This window comes from Lissotriton vulgaris, chromosome 9 (genome assembly GCF_964263255.1).
Source record: "Lissotriton vulgaris chromosome 9, aLisVul1.2, whole genome shotgun sequence".
Lineage (NCBI taxonomy): Eukaryota > Metazoa > Chordata > Amphibia > Caudata > Salamandridae > Lissotriton > Lissotriton vulgaris.
In genome coordinates, this window is record NC_141697.1 from 782,035,827 (window position 1) to 782,060,692 (window position 24,866).

General features: G+C 43.2%; 1 protein-coding gene across 1 annotated transcript in view; it reads right to left on the reverse strand.

Annotated features, from left to right (window-relative positions):
• Positions 1–24,538, reverse strand: part of VPS51 (VPS51 subunit of GARP complex) — a 123,060-nt gene extending 98,522 nt beyond the window's left edge. The window contains exons 1-2 of the mRNA XM_086938506.1: positions 24,300–24,538; positions 1,946–2,075 (exon numbers count right to left, since the gene is read on the reverse strand). Coding sequence (XP_086794632.1) covers positions 1,946–2,075; positions 24,300–24,479 — 310 coding nt within the window. The 5' untranslated portion in view covers positions 24,480–24,538. The remainder of the gene's footprint in view (positions 1–1,945; positions 2,076–24,299) is intronic.
• Between the last annotated feature and the right edge of the window lie 328 nt (positions 24,539–24,866).

Genomic DNA, 24,866 nt, shown 5'->3' on the forward strand with positions numbered 1-24,866 from the left:
TAAATCCAATATACAATACAATACAATACAATCACGAATACTTACCCTGTGTTGCTGGTTGTGTTTATTCCGCCAACATTTATTTATTACTTTCTAGGGGAGGATATCCTCTCCCAGCCGGGGGGGGCGCAATTGACAATTGATTAATTTTATTAAACACAGACATTGTTCTATGTTGCAAATAACTCTTTCAAATATTTGTAAGTCGCGCTCAAATGTGCACACGTCTATTTTTTTTTTTTTGTTTGCTTCGCCCACTTCCAACCAAGGAATCTCCAATACTTCTCGGTGGTTATAGGAATGTACATATTTAGGTTTTTCTGAAATGGTTTCACAGTCCCACTGCCCATTCTCCTCACTTTTTTCCTGCACGTTTTAGTGTTGCATTGGTGGAGGCACATGAAGCGCTTAATAATCAAGAGTACAAGAAGCTTCTGTTTTGTGCTGCCTGTCATATCTCACATAAGGAATTTTATTAAGCCGATTACCACTTTTCTTTAATGGTGCAACATTGCTGAAAGCTAAAACCACCCAACCCTATTCTACTGCATGGCTAAACACTTATAAGGTCAACTCAGCGAGACCTTTTCAGAATGAGCTGCCTTTTAACTGCTAAAACAGTTACCTAGAAGATTGAGGGTCAGCCTGTCTGGCCTAAAGAGAGAGTGCAGATTTTCATTCTGTCAAGATGTGCTCACTTTTTCATGTTTCCCTTTAGAAATCAAGCATTAATAAGGCATTAGTTCTGGCTTGCATTTTGAGTACGAACTAAAAGCCTAATACAGTGAAAAAATACAAAATAAAAAAAGATTACTTTTTAATACAGCGCTTCTGTGAAATAAAAAATCTAATGTGTTATGATTTAGTGTACCTTTGAGATGTAAAATAATTCCCCTTTATTACAAAGGAAACACCCCAGAGGAGAAAGAATGATACCAAACCAACAGCATGAGGAGAGAAAGGATACTCTTCTGGGCCCAAACTCCTTCTATATACATTTGAAATTATTTTTTTTTTTTTTTTAGAGTTTTATGTGGTGCAAACTAGACCTGAGAAATCGGGTATCAGAGCGCTTTACATGAGCACCAGTTTGGTCACAGAAGGACACATTCATTTTTGTTAGGCACCGGGAGATTAAGTTATTTGCCCAGAATCACAGGATGTTCAGCATCATTGCCAAGACTCAAACCCAGTTCCCCAGCTTCGAGGTCCACTGCTCTAGCCGTAAGGCTATATCGTGTCCCCATATTGGTAACAGTATGTCGTGCAAACACGAACTACCAATCTGGAATTAAAAGGAATAGTAAGATCTTGAGGGTTTTTAAAGGTGTATTTGGATATTTAATAAAAGAAAAGTGACTCTAGATTGCCAAGTATTTATACATAAAAAGTATTTTTCTCTTGTTCCGAGATTCTGTACAAAGATTGTCAATATTTACAAATTCAGTGAATATTCCGACAATTAAACTTGTAGGATTAACAAGCAAATACTGTGTATTTTTCCTTTCATCCCAGAAATTTGTGTTCTATTCCATACTTCTGCAATTTAGAAATAATTATGCATTGAGAAGAAGTGTAATATCAAAACGTCCATTTGTATGTGTAAAAATGAGTGTTGTAAAGAGCAACTATTTAGCGGAGTTCAAATTACCCATTTGCTTCCTTGCATCTCCTTCCCATCACATTTTGAGTGGTGTAACCTGGTTTCAAATGAGCTCTACTCATGTATAGTGTCCTAGGTGCATTACACGGTGTTTGAGATTCTCCAGCTGCAAAACAAATTTAATTAGCAGGCAACACACTGATGTTGCTAGCAGCTACGTGTGTGCTTAATTAATAACATAATAAATAAATAAAATATTCATGAGCTCTGCTTAGGCCCAACTACATCGATCAAACACCCAGTAAGAATCAAGACTTGGAAAACCAAACACTGCAATGTTACCTGTGGCGGAGATAAACTTGTTGTAGTTTTCATATACGAGTGTCTGCATATCGCTGTCCAAGGCTCGGATCTGCTTCACCATATCAGTTTCACAATCCATCAATTGAGACAGTGAAAGCTCCTTACGCAGCTGCAAAATAGGAAGAATGAGGAATGAGTGTGCATGGCTTTACAGACACTACCGCCCCACCAGTTGGTCACTTTTCCACCTCTATGGACACATTTCAATCTACCATATCAAACGAATGAGTTTCCTAATGCATATCCAATCTGCAGACGAGCAGCTTCCTTGCTCTGAGGGGTGTCTGCTGCAACTCTGTTCTCACAGCCCCTATCATAGCAGGGTCAGCATGCATTTTCACCCTTCACTTACACCTAAGGCCCGTTGGACAAATCTGCGCATTTAGTCGTGCGTTCAAACACTCATTTAAAAGCAATATGTATGTTATCAGGCAAAATGCAATCATCCAGCACAAAGCCAATGGCTGAAATGGGCGTACACACACAATGCTTAATGCTGTCAAGAGGAGAAGCAGAATTGTAACGACACTCGAACAGACCAAAGTGGGCGAACTCTATAGCCCTTCATGTACGTATTAGGATGCATGTATATATATATATATATATATATATATATATATATATATATATATATATATATATATATATATATATAAATGACAGTCAAAAAATGACATTTACTCACTGTATATAGAAGAGACTTGATTTGATTGTAAATACTTCATTTAGGATACAGTTAAAATTTGTACTTTACGTAAATGGTCTTATTTTCGTTATACAGTTTAATGAGAGTACTTCACTGAGATGATTTCAAAAAATGATTTGACATTTACTCACTGTATATAGAAAAGACTTGATTTGATTGTAAATACTTTATTTAGGATATAGGGTTAAATTTGTACTTCACGGAAATTGTAAATACCCACGTAAAATGACTACGAGTATGTACTGGCCATACGTTCACTATGCAGGGTTGGAGGTCTAGATGACCATGGAAACAGTAGAGGGTATCACATATCACCATATATAAGTAAGGTCTAGACCAAGAGACTCTATGGTCCAGTTGTAGGCAGGAGCCGAAACGCGTAGACCGTCCATTTGATGCACTTTCTTTTGCACATGGTGTGTAAATAAAACTGTGAGGAAAATCAACTGTTGCTGTGCCGTGTCTTTATCTACGAACTCGTAGGAGAAGAAGCTAAGGTGAAATTTGGCGTGTACACTGGAACGCGCAACACAGGCACTCCAGGACGAGGTGAAGCGGTCGTGAATGATCGGGAGATCGTAATCCAGCAACCTTGTGTGAAGAGACAAAAACGACCAACGCCTCTGCTGCTAACCAGACGCTCCCGTGGAAAAACGCTGCAGGGAAATCCGACGCAAGAAAACATCATCGGGAGAATACGAAGGTAACCGGAGCGGGGGTGAGTGAACCGCTATGGTGTATGTCAGTTTCGCCTAACTCCGTAGCGCGGCGGAGGCTGCGTTCGGGTGGGGTGAGGGGCAGTCGCGTATCGGCAAACAAACCCCTGCAAGGGAAGCCGGGGTGTAGCTTATATATAAGAAATAAAACATAGGAGACTCAAGTCCTAATTATATATATGAAAAAACGCTCACCTTTGTGTACAAAGTCTGGCCACACCCGAATCAAGAAGAAGATTTAGCAAGTCACCCGGAGAGGAAGCCAAGAGAGTACGTCATCGGCGAAACTAAGTAATCCGTAAAGGGGCCGTGCAGCATTTCTGGAAACCGAGTGAACACAGGGTGTTCAACAGGGAGCAACAAATATGTTTCTTTGGGGTCCAGCATACCTTAGGAATAAGGGAGCTGGTTGTCCTCAATAAGATTACGAAACACAATACACACCAGGCCATTGAAATTGTGTATCAACAAGAATTTAATAACCAACCCTGCATAGTTCATAGAATGGCGGATAAAACAAGGAATCGCCAATTGAGGGCGAGCGAGCTTCTGAATGACGACAGTCCACCTACAATGACCTCTGATGCTAAAGGGGATGGAGGAGAAAAAACAAAGGAAAGAACAATTGTCACCATAGTACGAGAACTACAAATTCAGCGAATCCAAGAAGTTAATAAATGGTGGGGAAAAACATCTTTGGAAAAATATATTGAATTCAAAAGGGTCCCGCGAGGTTTGAGGATCCTAATCATGCCGACCTTAAATGACTTGGATACGGATTTGATAAAATTATGGCAGACAGATACAAATGAATGCTCCTTCAAGTTAATGAGGACCCTAATCATCCATGCAGAGAGGAAATTGGAAAAAACATCTTTGGAAAAATATATTGAATTCAAAAGGGTCCCGCGAGGTTTGAGGATCCTAATCATGCCGACCTTAAATGACTTGGATACGGATTTGATAAAATTATGGCAGACAGATACAAATGAATGCTCCTTCAAGTTAATGAGGACCCTAATCATCCATGCAGAGAGGAAATTGGAAAAAATCACGAGCACAATAACGGCTTTAGAATCAGAACTTGCCGACATCCCAACATCTGATGAAAGTAAAGAGGCAATTGAAAACATGGAAAAGAAGGTGGCAAAACATGAAATGGAGGTGGAGAAGAGAAAGGCCAATAAGTTCACTAGGGATAGATTAGACTATATGAACGGACGAATTTACACATTCGCACGAAAATACGACACTCTAAGAAATCATGTTGCCATGGATAAGACTATGGATAGGACCAATGAACTGACAGAAGATGTAGACAGTTCAGAAGTGAGCTCTGTTGAAGGAGAATCAAGTGCAACTCCATTGGATTTTCGGGGGGAGATCAAGCTAGCACACATGATCACGCGACAAAGAGGAAGAGGCAGATCCAATACGTGGGGAAGGGAACAACGTCCACCAAAGAAACCCCCGACAAACCAAAAACCAGAAGGGGTGGAAAAAGAAGTAAAAGCAAAGCGAGGCAAAGGAAAGCAAAAATAGCTTTAAAGAAGAGAACATCTATATCCAACAACATAGTGATAAACTTATCGAGTAAACAACTATCGGATACTCATTTGAAACTTTTAAATAGAGGTCTCTCCTTTTGCCCAACAAAAACTATAAATGCACCCAACGCACGCATTGACCTTTACAAATTTTGCAGGAAAGTGAAACTAAAAAAACATTTCGCTGAGAAAAATCAAAACAACAAAAAACCAATTGTCTCAAGAACTAATGAAATTACATCAACGGTCGCACAAAAAGATCTAACAGAGATGATAACTCTAGCATCAATCAAAGAAACCCCCTCTACCAGCCAAGAGGATAATACGATCACTCCTGAAATGGAAATCAACTTTTGCAAAAACATTGGAATAGCCACAAACCAAGGAGGTAATAGCGGACTCAAAAGAAACTCAAAATTCTGTCCACAACTCCCTCCAGGCAACAAAGTAGATCTATTCCAAAAGCTTATGGTCGAAGAAATCACAATAATCTCAGACAAATCAACAAAAAATGGACAAATGAGGAAACAAAATCTCTCTCCTGAAGAACATAAGGCCATGATGGATTTGAAAAATGATGCGTCAATAATCATTAAATCCTCGGATAAAGGGGGTAACCTCGTTATACAAAATGTTTCAAATTACATTGAGGAAGCAAACAGACAGCTGGAAGTCCAAGAACATTATGAAAAACTTACCACAAATCCAATGGAAATATGGACAAGCGAATACCACTCTATGCTGTTAAATTGGAAAAATAGAGGTCTATTAGATTTTGACGAATATAGTTACTTAAAAACAGACAGACAATCCGATCATGGCAACTATATATTTTCTACCGAAAATTCATAAGTCACTAGAATGTCCACCAGGGAGACCAATTGTGAGTTCGATTGGATCCCTCCTGGAGTCTACATCAAGATTCATAGACATTTTTCTTATGAATTATGTGACAAAACTACCCTCTTTTCTATGAGATACAATGGACTTTTTACAAAAAATCACCACATGTGAATGGAATCCATCTTATCAAATGGCAACAATTGATGTTGCATCACTCTATACTTCAATTCGCCACGAGGATGGCATTGAAGTAGTGAAGGAAGTACTGAAAGCACGATCTGTGAATTTTTTGGAACATTCAAACATGTTACTGGAAATGCTCCGATACTGTTTGACCCATAATGCTTTCCTGTTTCTGGGGGGAACATATCTCCAGAAGCAGGGGACCGCTATGGGGACATCATTTGCACCCACATATGCAAATCTCCTAATGGGGGCTTGGGAGAGCGATGTGATACAAAAAGATCAAGAGAATCCCGAGGGGCCAAAAATCAAGCTCTGGTGTCGTTTCATAGACGACTTGTTTGTCATATGGGACGGAAACCAAAACTCATTGGAAAAATTCATCGGATCTCTAAATAACAACAAATACAATTTAAAGTTCACATCGACGATCAGCTCCCACTCTTTGATCTTCCTGGATGTGGAAATTTTTGTGAAAAATAACAAAGTTTGTTCGAAAATCCATAGGAAGCCAACTGCATGTAATAGCATTCTACATGCAAACAGTGGACATCCCATTAGACTAAAATGGAGTATTCCTTATGGACAAATGTTAAGAGCGAAAAGGAATTGTTCCGAACAGAAAGACCTAACAGAGGAAATAGAAAAAATGAGTGCCCGATTCCTTGAAAGAGGATACCCATTGGAAGTGATATCTACTGCACAGAATAGGATGCATCTGAAAAAGAGAGAAGATCTACTAACCCCAAAAACCAAGAGAGCAAAAATCAACCAGGAACATGAGAAAAGTCAAGGGGGTGAGATAACCAGACTCATAGTGGACTTCAACAATCAAAGCATGAACATCAAGAAAGCCTTTCAAAAACACTGGCAAGTCCTCCGCCTAGATAACACCTTAAGAGAAACCTTGACAAAGAATCCGAGCATCACATATCGAAAAACCTCCTCCCTGAGGGACATACTAACGCAGAGCCACCTGGTACTACGGGAGGAGAAAAAACAAAAACAGACATGGCTAACAACACCAGGCTTCTGGAAATGCCACAAATGTAAGGCCTGTGAGCATGGAGTGAACATCAAAAGCTACAGATTACAAAATGGCAGAATGGAAACTATACAAGACCACATCACCTGTGACTCAAAATGTGTGGTCTACAGACTACAATGCCCTTGTGGAAAGTATTACATCGGGAGCACAGTGAACAAATTAAAACTGCGGATACTTCAAGATCTAAGGGCCATAAAAAACAAGGACCCTTGCTACCCGATGGCCACACATTTCGCTCAATATCATCAGAGCAACCCCACCATTCTAAAATATTCAGGGATCAAGATGAGTAAAGTTCCGGAACGGGGTGGAGATCAATTGGTACAACTGAGACGTCTGGAATCCAGAATGATTTTGAGCATGGGAACAGAGGTACCATTTGGCCATAATTTGGATGCTGAGTTACATGTACATTTATAAGAGTTTATAAAAGTATATAGACAATATCCAGAACAGCACATGGAATTGAGTGATAATATGTACATCATGGAATATAAAATGTTGGACTGAATACATACCCGAAACGATTACGAAATCAGTAAACTATAGAAATTCAATCAGATCATAGTAGCAAAAAACTTGTGAATGGACCACATAGAATGGTTGAGCAAGATGAGTAGTAACAAATTAAGAAATATCAAAAGAACATTAATTTAAGAGGACTTGTTAATACAAAGTACTTTACAGTAACAGGTGTCTCTAATACTATAAGTGGGAATAGAATGGTTGGAAATGGCGATGAATGAACTAGAAATGTATATAATTGTAAATATCAGGCTACAGACCGATTGTAAATTGATATATTATACATCTACCTAGAATAGATTTTCACCGTGTTTTATACCTTATACTTTAAATCGTGGCCATGACCATTCCCCTTTAGTAGTGATTTAAAATGCAGAAGCCTAATAAATTATTTTGGTAAACATGATTGTAATTAGTCTCTCTTTCCCTCTTCTGTCTTGTTTTCGTTATACAGTTTAGTGGGAGTACTTCACTGAAATGATCTCAAAAAATGACAGTCAAAAAATGACATTTAGTCACTGTATATAGAAGAGACTTGATTTGATTGTAAATACTTCATTTAGGATACAGAGTTAAAATTTGTACTTTACGTAAATTGTCTTATTTTCGTTATACAGTTTAATGAGAGTACTTCACTGAGATGATTTCAAAAAATGATTTGACATTTACTCACTGTATATAGAAAAGACTTGATCTGATTGTAAATACTTTATTTAGGATATAGGGTTAAATTTGTACTTCACGGAAATTGTAAATACCCACGTAAAATGACTACGAGTATGTACTGGCCATACGTTCACTATGCAGGGTTGGAGGTCTAGATGACCATGGAAACAGTAGAGGGTACTTTCACATATCACCATATATAAGTAAGGTCTAGACCAAGAGACTCTATGGTCCAGTTGAAGGCAGGAGCCGAAACGCGTAGACCGTCCATTTGATGCACTTTCTTTTGCACATGGTGTGTAAATAAAACTGTGAGGAAAATCAACTGTTGCTGTGCTGTGTCTTTATCTACGAACTTGTAGGAGAAGAAGCTAAGGTGATATATATATATATATATATATGTGTGTGTGTGTGTGTGTGTGTGTGTGTGTGTGTATTTTCATGACCTTTTTCAATGCAGGTTCCTGTATACAACTAAACCTCAAATACACAAGAAGCAATGGAGGAATGCTTGCAAAAAGTCTAACCAATTGCAAATGCTCCGGGTAGCATTCCAACCCATCGTTCTTTGGCGACTATGCATCCTCAGTTTGGACAGAGCAATATGCAAATCAGGCTTGACCCTGCTCTAATAGGAACAGTAAAGTCTAAACTGCCAGGCCAGGTGTTACCTGGACCAGAACAAAAGCAACTCAAGACCTGTTTCACCCTGATTGCGGCTTGTCAGTCAGGTGTAGCTTGGATCCAGTGGCAGAGTGAGCAAGGGACCCATCCCCGGGCATTCTCTTGCCACTTATGGCAGTACATCAAACACACAAAAAGTGAAAGGAAGAATTCCTGCAATAAGCCTAACCACTGGCACTAGCTCGGGTAGCAATCCACCTATTGTTTTTTTGACCATCATGCCAGTTCAGTAGGCTATGGATGCAAAGGCAATGCGGCAAGGGTACGGCCAGCAATAACAGGGATACCATTATACTGGCCCAATCGAACAAGTCAGTTGAACTGTTACCATGAGGACCCTACACAAAAATGTCCAGCTAATTTTATAGAGGTTTCATAAAAAAAGGTTTTTTTTGCCTTGGGTTTTTAGCCGACATTACAAAATGGGAATATGGAGGGATAAATTAATCCACGGTAAGAAAACACAAGCCAATTAGTGGACTAAGAAAAGTAGTGTTAATGTTGGGCCATTCTTATCAAATTGTTTAAATGGATGTACTTGAAATGTTATCATTAGGCACACAGGTCATCTTAGGAATTGTTTCGGTTTGTAAGTTATACAGTTGGGTGAAGTAAAAAAAGAAAAGAGAATGGGAAATGCTTGTATATTGCTGACTGCAAACACTCATAGCCTTTGCTATAAAATGGTATGATACTTGAAACATCTAATAAAGAAATTTTTTTTTAAAACGCCTATTGGCTTTAACATGTTTTTCACAATAATAGGTCAATCATGTCTTCGCCCTAACTTTTCATAATAAGCAGTTGAGACCGAAGGCATCTGACATAACCAATGCAGTAATCAGGGCTACAGCTTTAATCATTGACTTGTTAGTATAACTTAAAAACCTACTGTATTGTGGTCATAGAATTGCAAATATGTACACAATTAGAGTTGGTAAAACTATATACAACCTCACGTAAGAGGGCTTAACAAGGAATGTCAAAGTGCATATCTCCAACCACCAGGTTTAGTCAGATGTCCAATAACAAAACTATTATCTAGGTCAGCAATCTGTGAGATTGCACCTAACAGAATGCTTGTCTACTGGCCTCAACATAGTCTAATAACACCCCCCTTAAAAGCCTAATCGCTTTAACATATGCTTTCCACAATAAATAAGTCAGGCCCTCTGACTTTTGTTATAACTTTTCATAGTAAACATATCATATTTATAGGTTTGAGAAACTGGCATTTTACGATAAAAAAGCAATCATATTGTATTCTGCACAAGCTTTCCACAAGACAAACATTGCAAAATGAGCACTTATTTTCATTGGAAGCACACAACTTCTGTCCATTCAAATGTTGTACTCAGGGTTATGAACATGTGGATAAAGACAAAATCCCTCTCTAAGTTGTATTGCTTAAAGCTATTTTTCTATTGATCACATAAGGTACACAACAGTTGATATGTCAAGCCAGAGCTAAAAAGCATTCATAGCGTTCATATCTTAATTACAAATGTACACATGAATGATGACGGTGATGATATGCATTGTTTTATGTATTGTGAAAGCTTGTTTGATGCATTTTTGTCCTAAAGCTGAGCTGCCGGCATATTCCATTGTACATAGTTTACCCACGACCAGAGTAGAATTTAGGATTATCTAAAAAGCCTTGAGAGGTTTAAAGTGCACTAAATCTCTTAAAGAGTTCCCTTTAAAATACAAGCAAACTAGATTCCACACGCAGGCTAAAAAGCTAGATAAATTCTGCTGTGAATTGCACGCACACACTAAGACGCATGCGTTCACCTGCCAGAGGGGGGAACCTTCAACATCAACTTTACAGAACACAGGAGGGCACACATTTGGACCAAGTACGTAGGGCAGAAGCAGGCTAGCAGAGAGGCACTGTTTGAACCGTGAGCCACTTCGAGGTGGCCCGACTTACAATTCTGCACCGAACCCACAAGCAAGACGTTCGCACCCCCAGCAACAAACACAGGTAGAGAGGTACTCTCAATCCGCCAGTCGAGGGGGGCAGAGCCCTCCACTGGGCAGCATACCCTAAATTAGGGCAGGGGGTTGACGGATCAGCAAACCATACAATTCCGGCCTCACCCCGGTTTGGTGCTAGAATCCCCGGAAGCTCAAACTCCCGTCTGCCACGTTTAGCCCAAAAAACATACACTCCACGAACAGCCGGAAACCCCATAGGGGGTATAAACAGTAACACGCCGAGGGAGAGCAAGGAAGAGGACACCAGTTCCTCAGGATCCGACAGCGAGGGTGAAGATGCAGGAATAGTCTCACCAGAAACCAACAGGACACCCAAAGACACACACATACAGACACATGCACTACTGTTTGCCCCAATCTGCCCTGAGGAGGACCCCGTGGTCATGATGTTGGTAAACAGGACACCTTACCACTTTCTACTGGAGACGGGGGCCACGAGGTTGTGCCTACAGGAGGGGACACAGTCACCCTATCAAAAAGCACTGCAACCATACAAGGGGTCTCAGGTTCACAGAACACCTCCAGTTGGAAATAAGGGTGGAAAGAGTGAGGGAACAGATGCTGTACTTTCCCTCTTCCCTGACTAATACCTTGGGTCGGGAACTAATGACCAAACAGAAAATGTCAATACAGGTTTCTGAGGACGAGACTATAGCCTGCTCCTCCCCTGGAGTTCCCCCCTATAGGGCATCAACCGGCAATACACTCAATAGCCACATGGACGCCAGCCAGTGTGGCCTCGGCCAGTCGGAACCCGTTCACGGGGACGGTCCTGGAGTATACGGGAAATCTCAATCTATACGAATTAGCTTAGCAGTGAGCATGCCGTGCACACCACCTCTTAGCAGAGACTTCCAAAAAGACAAAATCGTTGTTAGCCAGAAAAGTATACAAGGAGAAAGAGATCCAGGACCTGAACTTGTGCATGCCTTCTGAGTCTCCCAAAACTAGGTGGGGAGAAGCCCAATGTGCATATGGTCAATGGCGGTGACAAACTGACAGTGCGTATCCCCGGGATTACCTAGCTCAGCCTCTGTTGCCGCTCTGGCACCTCCCTGAGTGAGGAAGTGGCGCAGACAAGGTTACCTGGCACTATGCGATAGGTCCCCCGTGTCCGAAGCCCCCTACCTGCTGCTGAATGTGGTGCCAACGCGAGTGACCATTGGAGGGAACTCAGCACACCCAGCAAATTTTACACCACCCCAAGGTAGTGCCCCCACTGGCCACATGGGGAGAATCACAGAGCCAGAGAGGGGCTGGCCACCACATGCACACCCTACGCAACGGCCTACTAGAAAAGGCCAAAACCAGGTGCAAACCCAGAAAAGCTCCACTAAGCCGGGCCCCCACAAACTGAGTAAAACAATCCCAAACAGGCTGTAGTGGTCACAATTGTACACATGGCACCAGTCTTGAAAGGGAATCCACCACAGCACCCAGAGGGTTATGGTAGCAGGTCAGGAAGGCCAGCAGCAGCCAGACCCTAGAGAATGTTTCTACTGCATCAGGATGGGCCACTTGGCCGACCACTGCTGCCTGAAGGTGTACCATGAGCAAGGATCGATAGGCCTGGGGCAGACCCTGCAAAATCCCCATACACAAAACCAAGCCCAGATCAACCTAAGCGCACAGCTTATTCAGCCATAAGGAAATCAGTCAGGAAACACACTCCCGCAACAAGGACCAGGTGGTTGGCCAAACACATGGCAACAGCAGCAGGCAGGGAACCTAGCCTAGCAAACACCAGGGCCACAGCCAAGGCAGGGAGGGGTGACCGTCTGGGGAGGCAATGCCTTTACACAATCCCCCAATCCAAATACGCAATAAATCCAAGAAACCCAGTTTGACTCTAACTTAAGAAAATTAACCACAACAATAAAGATAAGTGACGCAGCATTAGGAGAAAACTCAAGCCTTCACTTTCTTTCAGGAAAAACTCAGGGCTGCCGTATGTTTAGTCAATCGGGAATCAGCGCTAAAATATGCCATTTGGGTGCCCCACACTGCTGCTAGCCCCCCTGGGAGGGGTTGGCTCGCCATGCCCCAGGTGGAGGACAGTCTGATGAAGGGGAAGGGCAGCCCCAAACCAGTGCATAAAAGATGGCACACAGGTCCCTTCATCCAAGTCCAACTGGGACGGTTCCAATTACGAGATCTAAAGGACCCCATATAGGCCGTCAGTTATGGAAGCCCCCATTCAGTTCCAAAACGAGGCGACACTCCAATGCCGGAAGCCAGGTTTTCCACGCACTTGGGATAATGGTGTCCCCCATAGAAATTAGTAGACCACCCAGTAATAAGCAACAATTTAGTAGAGAAATTCACCAAGGCAATCACAATCTCAGTTCGTTACTTGCAGTACAGGTCCCAGACGCACACCTAGTAAGTAAATAAGTAATTTTTTTATTGTTTTTGATTAGTTAAAATGATTACAAAAATTCACATTGGTAAAAGTCATATATATTAAAACAAGTCGAAATACGTTTCTAAAAAACTAAAGAGTCTCCGGTATAAGAGACGCCCACCTGACTCTCGTCTCAAGCAAGATATTTTGCCTCCTCCTCTGCCCTAATGCTTCCAAACATCCAAAGTCTGCTCATCAGATCATGTCCCTCCAAAACCACTGGAGTAGTGTTTCACAGGATAAGAAGGCCCGACTCCAATAAGGGCGGCACACCCTAAGCATTCTGTATCCAAGGGAGAGAGGGGCGCCGGGAGGGAAAGGAGCTCTGTAGAGGACTGTTGCAGTCCCCAAATAAGTTGCACAGATACACTCGCCATCGCACCAGGCTTCTCGAACCAAATAACACAGGACCTCACGAATATTGTCCGAGGGAGCAATAGGCCCGATCCCAGTCTTTGCAACATTCAAATCACACGGGTCACAGATCAGCTTCTCAACGTCCATGCTATACCACAATAAAACCAACACTACATAAGACCTTAGGAAGGTGCCCAATGACCTGCAGGAAGCAGCCCAAAAATGAGGCTTCCAGAAAAAGGATATAGTCAAAACACCCAACTCCATTAGAGAAAACTTTGTTACACACCACGTGTAGGGACTAGAGGGGCCTACTTGTGTCCTCAGGACATGTTGCAATTACCTACAAACCCAAAATTGCGACACTCTCCCTTCCTTTCACGGAGCATTACGCATGTGCAAGTCAAGAGGTACCATCTGCACCGATAAAACTCCACCGCTAGGGAAATTAGAGTTTTAGAGGGTCGGCAATGCTCATAAAACAATAGTTAAGTAAAAAGAGTCATCCACATACCCATGACGATCACCCCACTAAAACACTTACCTCTGTTACAGCAAGGGTTAGGTCCAAAGGACCCACAGAATAAAAAACTCCGGCCCCCAGTGACCAAAAACTCACAGACTCCTAAAATGACGCCCAAAATGGTGCCCTCCATCCAGTACCTTGCTAAAGATTGTGCAAAATGGATGCACAGAATGCCCGAAAAGGACAGGCACCAGTATTTCTGAGACCAAATAATGGTGTATATTGTTATAAAGCTAACCTGCAGCCCACAGCTCTTATCCAACAGGTCTGCAATCGAGTCTTACGTGCACCACCTTTACTGGGGCCTGCCACCCCTTCAGTAGCAACCTTTGAAGTCCTAAGGAGGCCCAAGGGTTCAAACCAAAAAAGACCATCGACTAATTTTTACGGAATTTTTTTTACAAAAAGACACCCTAAACTGTGCCAAGCAAAGGCACACCTGTATGCCAGAAAGCTGCAGACGACCCCTCCAGACACCATCCCAAGATCTGCAATGTCCCAAAACATATGTATTATTGCACCTTTGTACACAATCTGCTTAGCATCGGTGTGGCCGCATCCATCCGTAGCGAGAAATATGCCTAGTCACATTGAGCCTACCTTGACATTTCTACAGAGCCTGCGTAGGGACCTCTGCCACCTCCCAGACACTTACACTGAACTGAACACTAGTATTCCACACACACTACACAGCACACTCTTCACAACCCATGGTATCAGCATATGACCACTGTTGGCGCCCAGACATCAGCTTGGTTGTGCTATGTTGGCTCGCTGATTCTCCATACCGTGTGCGCGGACAGACTTTACTTATCCCCAGCAATAGCTCTCAAAAATACAAAATGTCTCATCCACATGTACCTGTGTAAGATTATGGCCAAGATACAACCTAGTAGAGTAGAACCACATAGAGTACTAGTAAATGTCACCCTGTATGAGAGCAACCCCACCACACTGTACCTTCTCACCAAGCCATGCAATATTCAAACTGAGCTAGACAGGATGCACCGGGAGCACCATTGTGGAGGACACTGTTTGGCCCAGACATTTTCCAGAAAAGCGGTTCCTGGAGGTAGCAAAACCACTGCACCAATGCACAAACATGTCCGCTCCAGCCTCTGTTGTGGTCCCAGGGTGGCCCCTAGAGTGTCTGGGGCAGTCTTCTTTAAACTAACAGACCCCAGGCATGGAGTCCCGGGGTAGAGCCATCCACCTCGATGATACATGGGGAAATAATTCTACAACAGAAGGTTAGAATGCCAACACGGATACCCGATGTCAGGAAATCTGGGACACTGAGATAGAGAGGTGCACATGGCTAGAAGTGAAGGGGCAACCCCTATTTGCATGGAAACTTACACTGTATTCCTTGTGTTTCAGAGGCAAAAGAACTATATTGACATTCAGGAAGAATTTTGACTGTTTTCTAACACTCAAATAAACGTGGGAGGGGCCGTACCCTTTATCAATCTGCAAAGGCAAATGCCCGTTGGTTTCAAATAACCAGATGGGAATTGCTGAAAATGTCAACAATACTGAGCTGAGCTTAACTGCTATCAAGAACAAGCATTTGCATCAATCTGCAAAGGCAAATGCCCGCTGGATTCAAATAACCAGATGGGAATTGCTGAAAATGTCAACAATACTGAGCTCAGCTTAACTGCTATCAAGAACAAGCATTTGCAATGCAATAGGTCTCGGGTTAATTAAGTTTGAGCTATTGGCATTACTAAATATTGCAACACCAACTGCAACAAAAGCTATTGGTGTTGCATTATTTAGCATTGCCAATAGCTCAAACTTTAATAATGCGACACCTATTGCATTGCAAATGCTTCTTTTCCTGCTTGTTGGTACCTGTGGTGGGGCATTACGTGCATCTATGCGCTGTACAGCAGAACACCGTTCTGAAGAAGTGTATAGTGCCCCTCGCTGGTATACCCTAACACACTACGAAGGCCAGTCCGATGCAACAGTAATGAAAGCAGCAGCCCACCTTTCTAAAGAATGGCAAATTACTGCGTTGGCGTCCACTGACAGACGAGGGGGCACGTGTGATGTACCGATATGTAGAGCAGCTCGCCACGGTTCCCGAGATTTACAGCTACAGGAGAGTTGCCTTGTCTGATCCCATGAGCTCGCATACTTGCAATGAATCGCTTGCTTTGGTTTTATAATTATTAGGGCGAGCCAGAGTCGAGCCACAGACCTGGCTTCACTCCAAGAGCCACAGTACGAAGAGAGCCACAGAAAAACACAATGTCAACCTTGCCACAGACAACATGCACCAAAAAATGACAAGACCATTTAAAAGTGAAACAGTTTGTAAATTTTAACTTGCGACGTCATATATGTGGTGTATATATTAAATCTCTACGGTGACCAATATTCCTTAAAAGTCGCTCTCTCTAAACTTTACCCTTAAAATGATTACGGAAAAAGTAATCTGCTAACAAATACAATGAGTAAGTCATTAAAGCGTGTATATATGATTATATCTGGATCTACATTACAGTCTATTAAATCCTATCGGAATCAGCACCTAATCTGAACTGAATCGCTTATCGATACCCCTATGTTTTGAAATTGAGTCTCCCTGCTAGACCGTTGTCAAATGGGTTTTAGATGCAAGGTTGGGACCATCGAACAATGCCTAAATCTAAATCTTTTAATAAGTAAATATAATATAGCCAAGGCATCACCCATCTACCTTGCATTCATGGATTTATAGTCCGCATTTGGCCTGGTAAATAGGTCAAAATTGTGGTCGACTCTTTTGTCGTACGGCCTAGATCCCCCCCTGGTACATTTCCTCGCCTACCTGCACAAGGATACAAAGGCACAAGTACGGATTGACATGGAGGGTACAGTCTCCGGGCCAATTAATGTTGAAAGAGGTGTGAGACAGGGGTGCGTTTTAGCACCCCTGTTATTCATTATCTATATAAATGGCCTGAATAACCCTCTCAAGAAGGCTACCTCAGATGTTCCCAAAATTAAAGGAGGCCCACTACCTTGTCTTTTGTATGCGGATGACGCTGTGCTCATGGGATTAACACCTAATGCCCTACGTGCACTAGTCAGGGATTTTTCATTCTATATGGGGAATTTGGATCTTAAAGTAAATTTAAAAAAATCATTCATTATGTCCTGTGGGCCGGGTGCCAGGCAACTAAATTCTATTACAATAGGAGCTGATAAGCTGCTCTCAACTAAAACGTTCCCATACTTAGGTATAGTCTTTGCTGCGAACGACCTGTGGAGTGGGCATATTGCCCACGCCACAGGCAAGTTCTCAAAGGCTATAAACTCAATTTTATCCCTTCCCAGACCGAGCAAATTGGAGCAACTAAGGCAATCCTAAAGATATACAGGCTACAATGTACTCCTGTGGCAACCTACGGCGCCGAAATTTGGGGGTCAGTAAAAACCCCCATACTACAAAAAAAAGAGAATCGGCTCTGTAGGAAACTACTGGGGGTTCCCATTTCATCATCGGGGTACATTTGCCACTCCGAGATGAATATACCTTATATCAGTGATTTTATTGCTGCAAGGCCCGCACTATTTTGGTTGGCTATTTGGGCAAATGACTATGCTAGCCTAACACAGGACATCCTGAGGGAGTGCTTAGCCTGTGATAAATGGAACAAGATCCCATGGCTTCGTGGTATACAAGAAAGTTTGTCTAGCATAGACAGAGGTGACCTCTTTGATAATCCATCTCACATTAAGAGTAACGATAAAAAGGAAGTCCAACTTGAATTATATGCCACCTATAATGGAAAAAGACTGTCAGAAGAGATGCGAAAACAAACTGTTGTGTCCTATATTAACAATGGCTCATCAATTCAACAACTCCCATTGTATTTGATACTGCCAATGTGTAATTGGGAAAGATCCTTACTTTTCAGAATGAGAGCAGGAACGATTAAGTTTTCACTCTGTTTTCCTCTGGGACACAGCATAGTTGGAAATATTCCGTGTCCTTGTGACGGAATCAGTAAACAAAATGATCTACATTTCTTTTTTATCTGTAAGTTTTATATGAAATATATTAAATGGTTTTTAGCCCCATATTTTAAAAAGCATAGACCGCTCTCCTTGAATCAGTCCTATTTAATGCTCCTAAAATTAGAGGATGATGAACTTATATTCCGCACAAGCACTTTCTTAAAAGTTATTTTTAATGTACGTAAAACTATGGAATGCCCTTGATTTATTTGCACTCCTCATGATTGACCTCCTTTGCACTTTATACAATGGAAATGTGTTACTCTGTAATTGTACTGATATGCACTTTATAACATTTATTGCATTTACTGTAACTGTAATTGTAAATATGTTGAATTGTATTTGAACTGTGCTTTTATGGATTTCTTGCAATCCGAATAAAGATTTTGAATCGAATCAAGTCTTCCTGCTTTACTGTACCGACCAGGCCCTTCTTTCTAACCTACTCTGCTGTGAAACTGCAATGAGGCTCCCGGCCGCCACTCTGGTCTCTCTCCTCTGCCTGTGGTCTTCTCCTTTCGCTCTCACCCTTTCACTCCCACTTTGCTCCATCTGCTCTCTCAGCTTCTGACATTTTTTGCCTGTTTTCTCATATCACACTTGCTTTCTCGATCAGCTTTTTGCCGGTTTCTATTCATTCTTACAGATAAGTGAAGCAGCTCGCTTGGGGTCCAGTATAATATACAGGTATTTGGATAAGCAAAATTCAAGGATACGAGCAACCCCCTCTCCCTGAAAGACTCCGGTCCCTCCCCCGTGCCACAGTGACTGCAGCACGAACCCCTACCTCAGAATAAAATTACTGAAGATGGCCATTAGAGGGCCATTCGCAGGCCTCCCGGGAGCTCTCAGGCCAACCTCACAGAAACGGGAGCAGCAGACGCCCCCGCAATGAGACACAATTTTTTTCTTATCGTTTGCCAATCATGCTTATCGTGCTTCTCAGACATGGGTGAGCGCCTGCTCCTGGACACTTTTTTCTTATATTAGTCTCCTGATCAGATGTCAAGGCCTTTTCAAATGATCAATACACGCAGATGACAAGATGCCATGGAACAGTTCCTTAGGCCTAAAGAAGGCAGGTCAGAGGTTTCTAACGACATTCCCGCCTTCCAATATGTGACAGAAGCTGACGGAGGGCAAGGGGTTGATCAAGTTATGAGAGAAGAGGCGTGATAGGGGCATGAAGGGTCCATGGGAGCCGTTGTGTGAGCGGTGTCGGATTCCGATGCGTGACTCGCACGTTTCTTATCTCCTGTCAGCCGCGCGCCCCTCTGCAGACTCCCTCTGCATTCCAGAGAGGCGCGCGACGCGATCCGGTCAGCCCTGGAATGCAGTGGAGACAAGACCTGGCCGCACGCACAACGTTATCCTATGGGAAAACGCTGCACGCGGCCAGGTCTTGTCTCACTTCGGCCTTCTCAGACTGCTGAGACGCTGACAATAGTTCTCTGGCGAGAACGCGCTTTCAGCGCGTTATAGCCGAGACCTAAAAAACTAAGAGCCATCCTCCTCATGGTGATGCAACATCTGTATGTGTTGGCCTCTATGACCCCAATGGAGGGTGGGGTGTGTGCCAAGATTGGTGCTTCGTGCTGTAATTTTATATCCCAGGAAATGACATGGACAACAGAATGCTAACTCTTGCCATCCAAGCGCTGCATCGTCTACAAGCTGACAAGGAAGAAGGTTACCCTGTGCAGGACTGGTTTATCGATTTGTTTTCCTGGCTCCCCGGTGGGTGATCAGACTGTGCACGTCATTGCTCCCAATTGCATTTTTTAGCTGTTTTGTGAGGTTTCCTACTAGTGGGGTTTTCCTGCTGTAAAAACGCAGTCCTCGAATTAGGTAGAATGCAACTAACTAGGGAGGTAGTAACAGACACAGCAGAAACACACCAAACCTCAAATAATGTGACTTTCATGAACTGTGGGGCAATTGATGTAGTTGAATATTCAACTAGAGGGGGAATGTTAATATTGATAAATAAGATATTAATGCAAGCCATGATATATGCACGTATAACAACGAACTGGCATTGTTGTTGTCGGATCCATCCGATATGACCTCCCCATCAACCCAGAGTCAGAAAAACGTGGTCAGGCAGGCCAGGCGACATAGGCCTGAAGCAACTGATGGACAGATCACTGGTGGGGGACATGTAACACTTCGACAAACGCACAAACAGGAAAACCCAGATCGATCCCACAGATAGTCAGCAACATAACAATGGTCTTAGGAAATTGGCCCCAATAAAACACCTTTGGCCATAGGAGCGCGCATTTCCAAAATACCATAAGGTCAGATGCCACACCAAGTTTGGAACACTCAGCCAATCAGAACACAGCATGCACACTACACACAGTAATCATGCGCTCCCCATGGTGGACATCTGGACACATACCCACTGGCCCCGCATTGTGTCCACTTACGGTCGAGACCCACCTGCACTTCTTATCAAATGACAATATTTATGGCCCCATGACTAGGCCCAGACTTCTGTTTCCACAGGAATGTACAAATTTATTTACGATGTATAAAAAGGCGGCCGAAAGCAACATGCTTTAAAACAGTCTTAAGACCCCACTCCGTTACCTGTTCTCCCAGCCACTGCGTTTAATTAAACCAATTGTTCCTGCTTTGCCAAACGCTGCTTGTCTTTTTTCAAGATAAGTTCATATTTGAGCAGGACATCAACACATGTTGCTGCATTTATTCGTACCCTTTGGTCCACTTGAGCTAGAAACAATGTTGGTTTGTTAAAATCTTCAAATGATGCATCAGATGGAAGGTTATGGGGTAAATTCATAATTATGAGGAAACATTGCATAAATTCAGTGGGTCCGACTATAGAGGTCCTTCCTTATACACTCACCCCATATTCGGATTACCTCGTCCACCTCCCAAATTTCGTTAACAACCCTGCCCCCATCTTCCTCGTCTTCCTACCAGCATTCAAATAGTGAGGGAGAATGTGTGGTAGTTGGAAACTGCAGTCTGTTTGTCCTGCATAACCAAAGTATATGACCCTGAGCAAATCACCTACCTAAACCACAATGTCCTTAATTGCCAAACATGGAGAGAGCCTAGGCAAAGTTGCAATTGCATGATATTGTAAGGCAATTAATTCACACATCTTTCTCTGCACCGTTGCGTTCCCATTAACTCATCAACTTCAGTGCACCATATTTTCTCTTGATTCTTCATTCATTGACCGCTATTTCCCACCATCGCTGAACCCTGTATCTCCCTGCGTTGGTTGTTACGCTACCCCTCGCCCAATCTCATCCAGGTCCCTTTTTTCCAAGCTTCTTTTAAGCACTCCCGTCTCTGTCCTAGCACAAGCTTTCCGCTGCCACCAGCTTGCACTTGACCAGCGCGTTGTCTTTCTCTTCGCCCCTCACTCTCCTGGCAACCCGCTTATTGACCACCTGTCTTTCTACGACCCATTCTCTTTTCCTACACCCTCCCTCTTATCAGAGGCTTTCAAGGTCTGACTCGCCGTACCGTGTATCAGGGGTTTCCTTGGGAGGATAGAAGTGTCGGGCTGCTTTTGTTAGGGGACGGTTTCGTAGCAGAGCAGCAGTTTTAAAAGCACTGCAGTGTTCCTTACATATCCTACAGTGCCTAGATAACGCTGGTGATTAATGTACCTCTTGGAGAGAGATCGGAGTTTTGTCTAGTGGCAGTTTTTAATTAAACTTAAACTGTTCCGCAAGATTCGATTATCAAAAAGAAGAACATCAGTTTTGACTTATCTACAGTAACATAGCGGGTTAACATGCCTGCTGCAAACAGCGTGTCCTATGCGGAACACAAACAAGTATTTTAAGTGCATAGCTTGTCATGGAGACCCTTTTGTTACTGTGCAGTTCAGAAGTTACAATCGTAACCTAGGTTAGAAAGTTATGTTTTTTTCCATCCAGTCTTTCATTATCCTAATTTTGCTAAAAAAAAGTTTGCTTGGGGAGAAATAAATTCGTATTAGTAAAGTCAACCCTAATCACTGTGTTACGTTCTGAATACAGTGTTTGTTCTTCCCTAGATCAAGAAATCTTAAATAATGCCCACCAGTATGGATGACAGGCAGGGGTGGATTGGCAAGGCGGGCATTCGGGAATGGGCCGAAGGGCCGGTGCCTCAGTGCCCTCTGTGGGCCGTTTTTTTTCTCCCCTGTCCCAGTCCACAGAGAGTGGACTAGGAAAGGGGATAAAAAAAAAAAACGGCCCACAGAGTGCACGGAGACAGAGACTGAGAAAATGCAAGCAGCCTCGCTGTGCAGCCAGACAGCGATTGTCAGCTGTGGGCTCTCCTTCACCCCTACCCTGCCAAGCAATCAAGCTGAGGCTGGGCTGGGGAGGGGTGATTGTTTGCAATAATCGGCCTCCCTGGGGGCCAGGTGTTTCTCAGGCCTTTGAGCCATTTGCACCTCGGCCCCCTGGCGCCCATGCAGCCCAGAAACGGTGTTAGTCTTAACACCTCGCCCACAGCCCTGCACATTCAGGGCATAGTGGGCGAGGAAGAATGGGTCTTACTGTGGGGGCCTGGTGATGTTTGGAATTTTTTTTGTTTTATTTATTTATGCGATTTTATATAGCGTGGACTTTAACCGAAGGTGTCAGAGCACTTCACACTAGGAACAGCAATAATACATGAGGAGAAAATTATAAGTGGACAAATTACAAAAGCAAACGTTAAGTTACATGAATCAAAAGTGACAATAGTGAGCAACCAAAATACAAGAGGACCAAACGATACATTACAGGAGGAAAAAGAGATATGTGTGCAGGTTACAAAAGCGTACAAAATACAAGTAGAGGTATAATACTGCAATTAATGGCAGACACTCCAGCACAAGAAAAAACGTTACATAGGCAATGGTGGCACTTTTGCAAGTATCTAAAGCAAACAAAAGTGAGAGGTAGCAAACAGTGTGTTACAAGAGAAAAGTGACTTGTGCAAGTTACAAAGGGGTACCATACACAGGTACAAAGGTAATACTACAGTAAATGGTAAATACTCAAACTACCAGAACACACTGGGAAGGCACTTCCCATGAACCAGCTTCACCTCAGCCTCCCCCCTGGCTACCTGGCTACCTGGCTACCTTGGATGACCCCAGAAAGCTGTGTTTTGTGCTCCCCTGCCAGGACATTTTCCCAAGGCCTGGAGGGTTGATTAATTTACTAATTGCAGGGGCCTTACCTCTGTTCATGTGCTCCTGAGCTGAAGGGCTGGGAAGGGCTGGGGAGGGCTGAGTAGGTTAGTATTAGCAGGGGCTTTGCTGCTTTTCAGGTGCTCCTGTGCTGGAGGGCTGGAATAATTTTGTGACAAAAAGGGGCCTTGCTATTTTTTTTAGTTGCTCAGCATGTAGGCCATTGTCACCTTGGCCCTGTATTGTGTGCAAGAACAGTATCCTCCCACTTTCATTCCTTGTCTGTGCAAATGGTGTTTCAAGAAAGGGCACGCCCCTTGAATGTGGGCCACGCCCCTTGAATGTGGGCCACGCCCCTTGAATGTGGGCCACGCCCCTTAAATATGGGCCACGCCTCTTGAATGTGGCCCACTTTTTTCGTCAGTGCCCGGGCCGAATTGTGATCCCAATCCGACCCTGATGACAGGTGAATTCTACACCTTTGTAGTCCCCTTTGTCTTATGTAAAATTGTCTATACACCGATTTACACACGTTGACGTTTTCTCAGTATGTGTGAGTGATATAAAATGTCCTGTCACACTAAACTGTTATGAGAGGTGCTATAAGACAAATGAAATGCTGTGAGATAGGGGTTATGGAGGGATGAGAGGCACTGTTGTGCTTTAAAAACGATTGCAATTGAATATATAGTGAAATCTGTGCAGTAGAATGCACCAGGTTTTCTCAAATTTCCTTGGGGTGGGGGGGGGGACGACGGCACTGCCATTACCGCACCCCCTGTAGTGGTCAGGCTCGCAGGCTGGTCTGACACATTGTACCAGGGCTGCTGTGGTTTCCTAGTCTAGCCGGGGACGCTTTCATGATATCTTTGTAATACTGTACATCCCTTTTTACACTACTTTAACATTCCAGTCAGTGCGACACAACCCTGTCAGCCCCAATATGTTACCACACCTTCCCCAAGAAGCTCTCGGGGCTGAAGTGCGCTCCGTCGATGTCAGTGGGGTCTAAAGGGTCTCTGCCACTCCCATCCTCCGGAAGCCCGTAGTACAGCTTCAGCATCCCGTGAGCTTTCCGCCGGCGAATCGTTTCTGGGTCCATTTCTGGTCCTGGTGGGCTTTCGGGCGATGCCATCCCGGCGGTGCACTCTTACACCTGGCGACAGCAAGGGGGCGGTTACTTCCGGGATCTGCACCGTGGTACCAGGAGCTGCTCAGGAAACAAGCGCAATTTTCTGTCAAAAACAATTTGAAACAACTCCTGCCCACAAAGGCTGGCGAACTGTTACAATACAGAACGTTTTCCTTCACAAGTTTGGGGATAGCAGCACTGCACACAGTAAACCGAGCTGGGAAATGGAAACACGCATCGACAATGGCAATGTCACTCTGGCATTCATCTGCAATTACCGCGATAGAGTGTCTTAAGAGATTTTTATGGAGGCACGAGGGCCCCAGATAAAACTGGTGGAGCCTCCAAAAACGTGCTATCAGAAAATTGTCACGTGTCTAATAAGTAAGT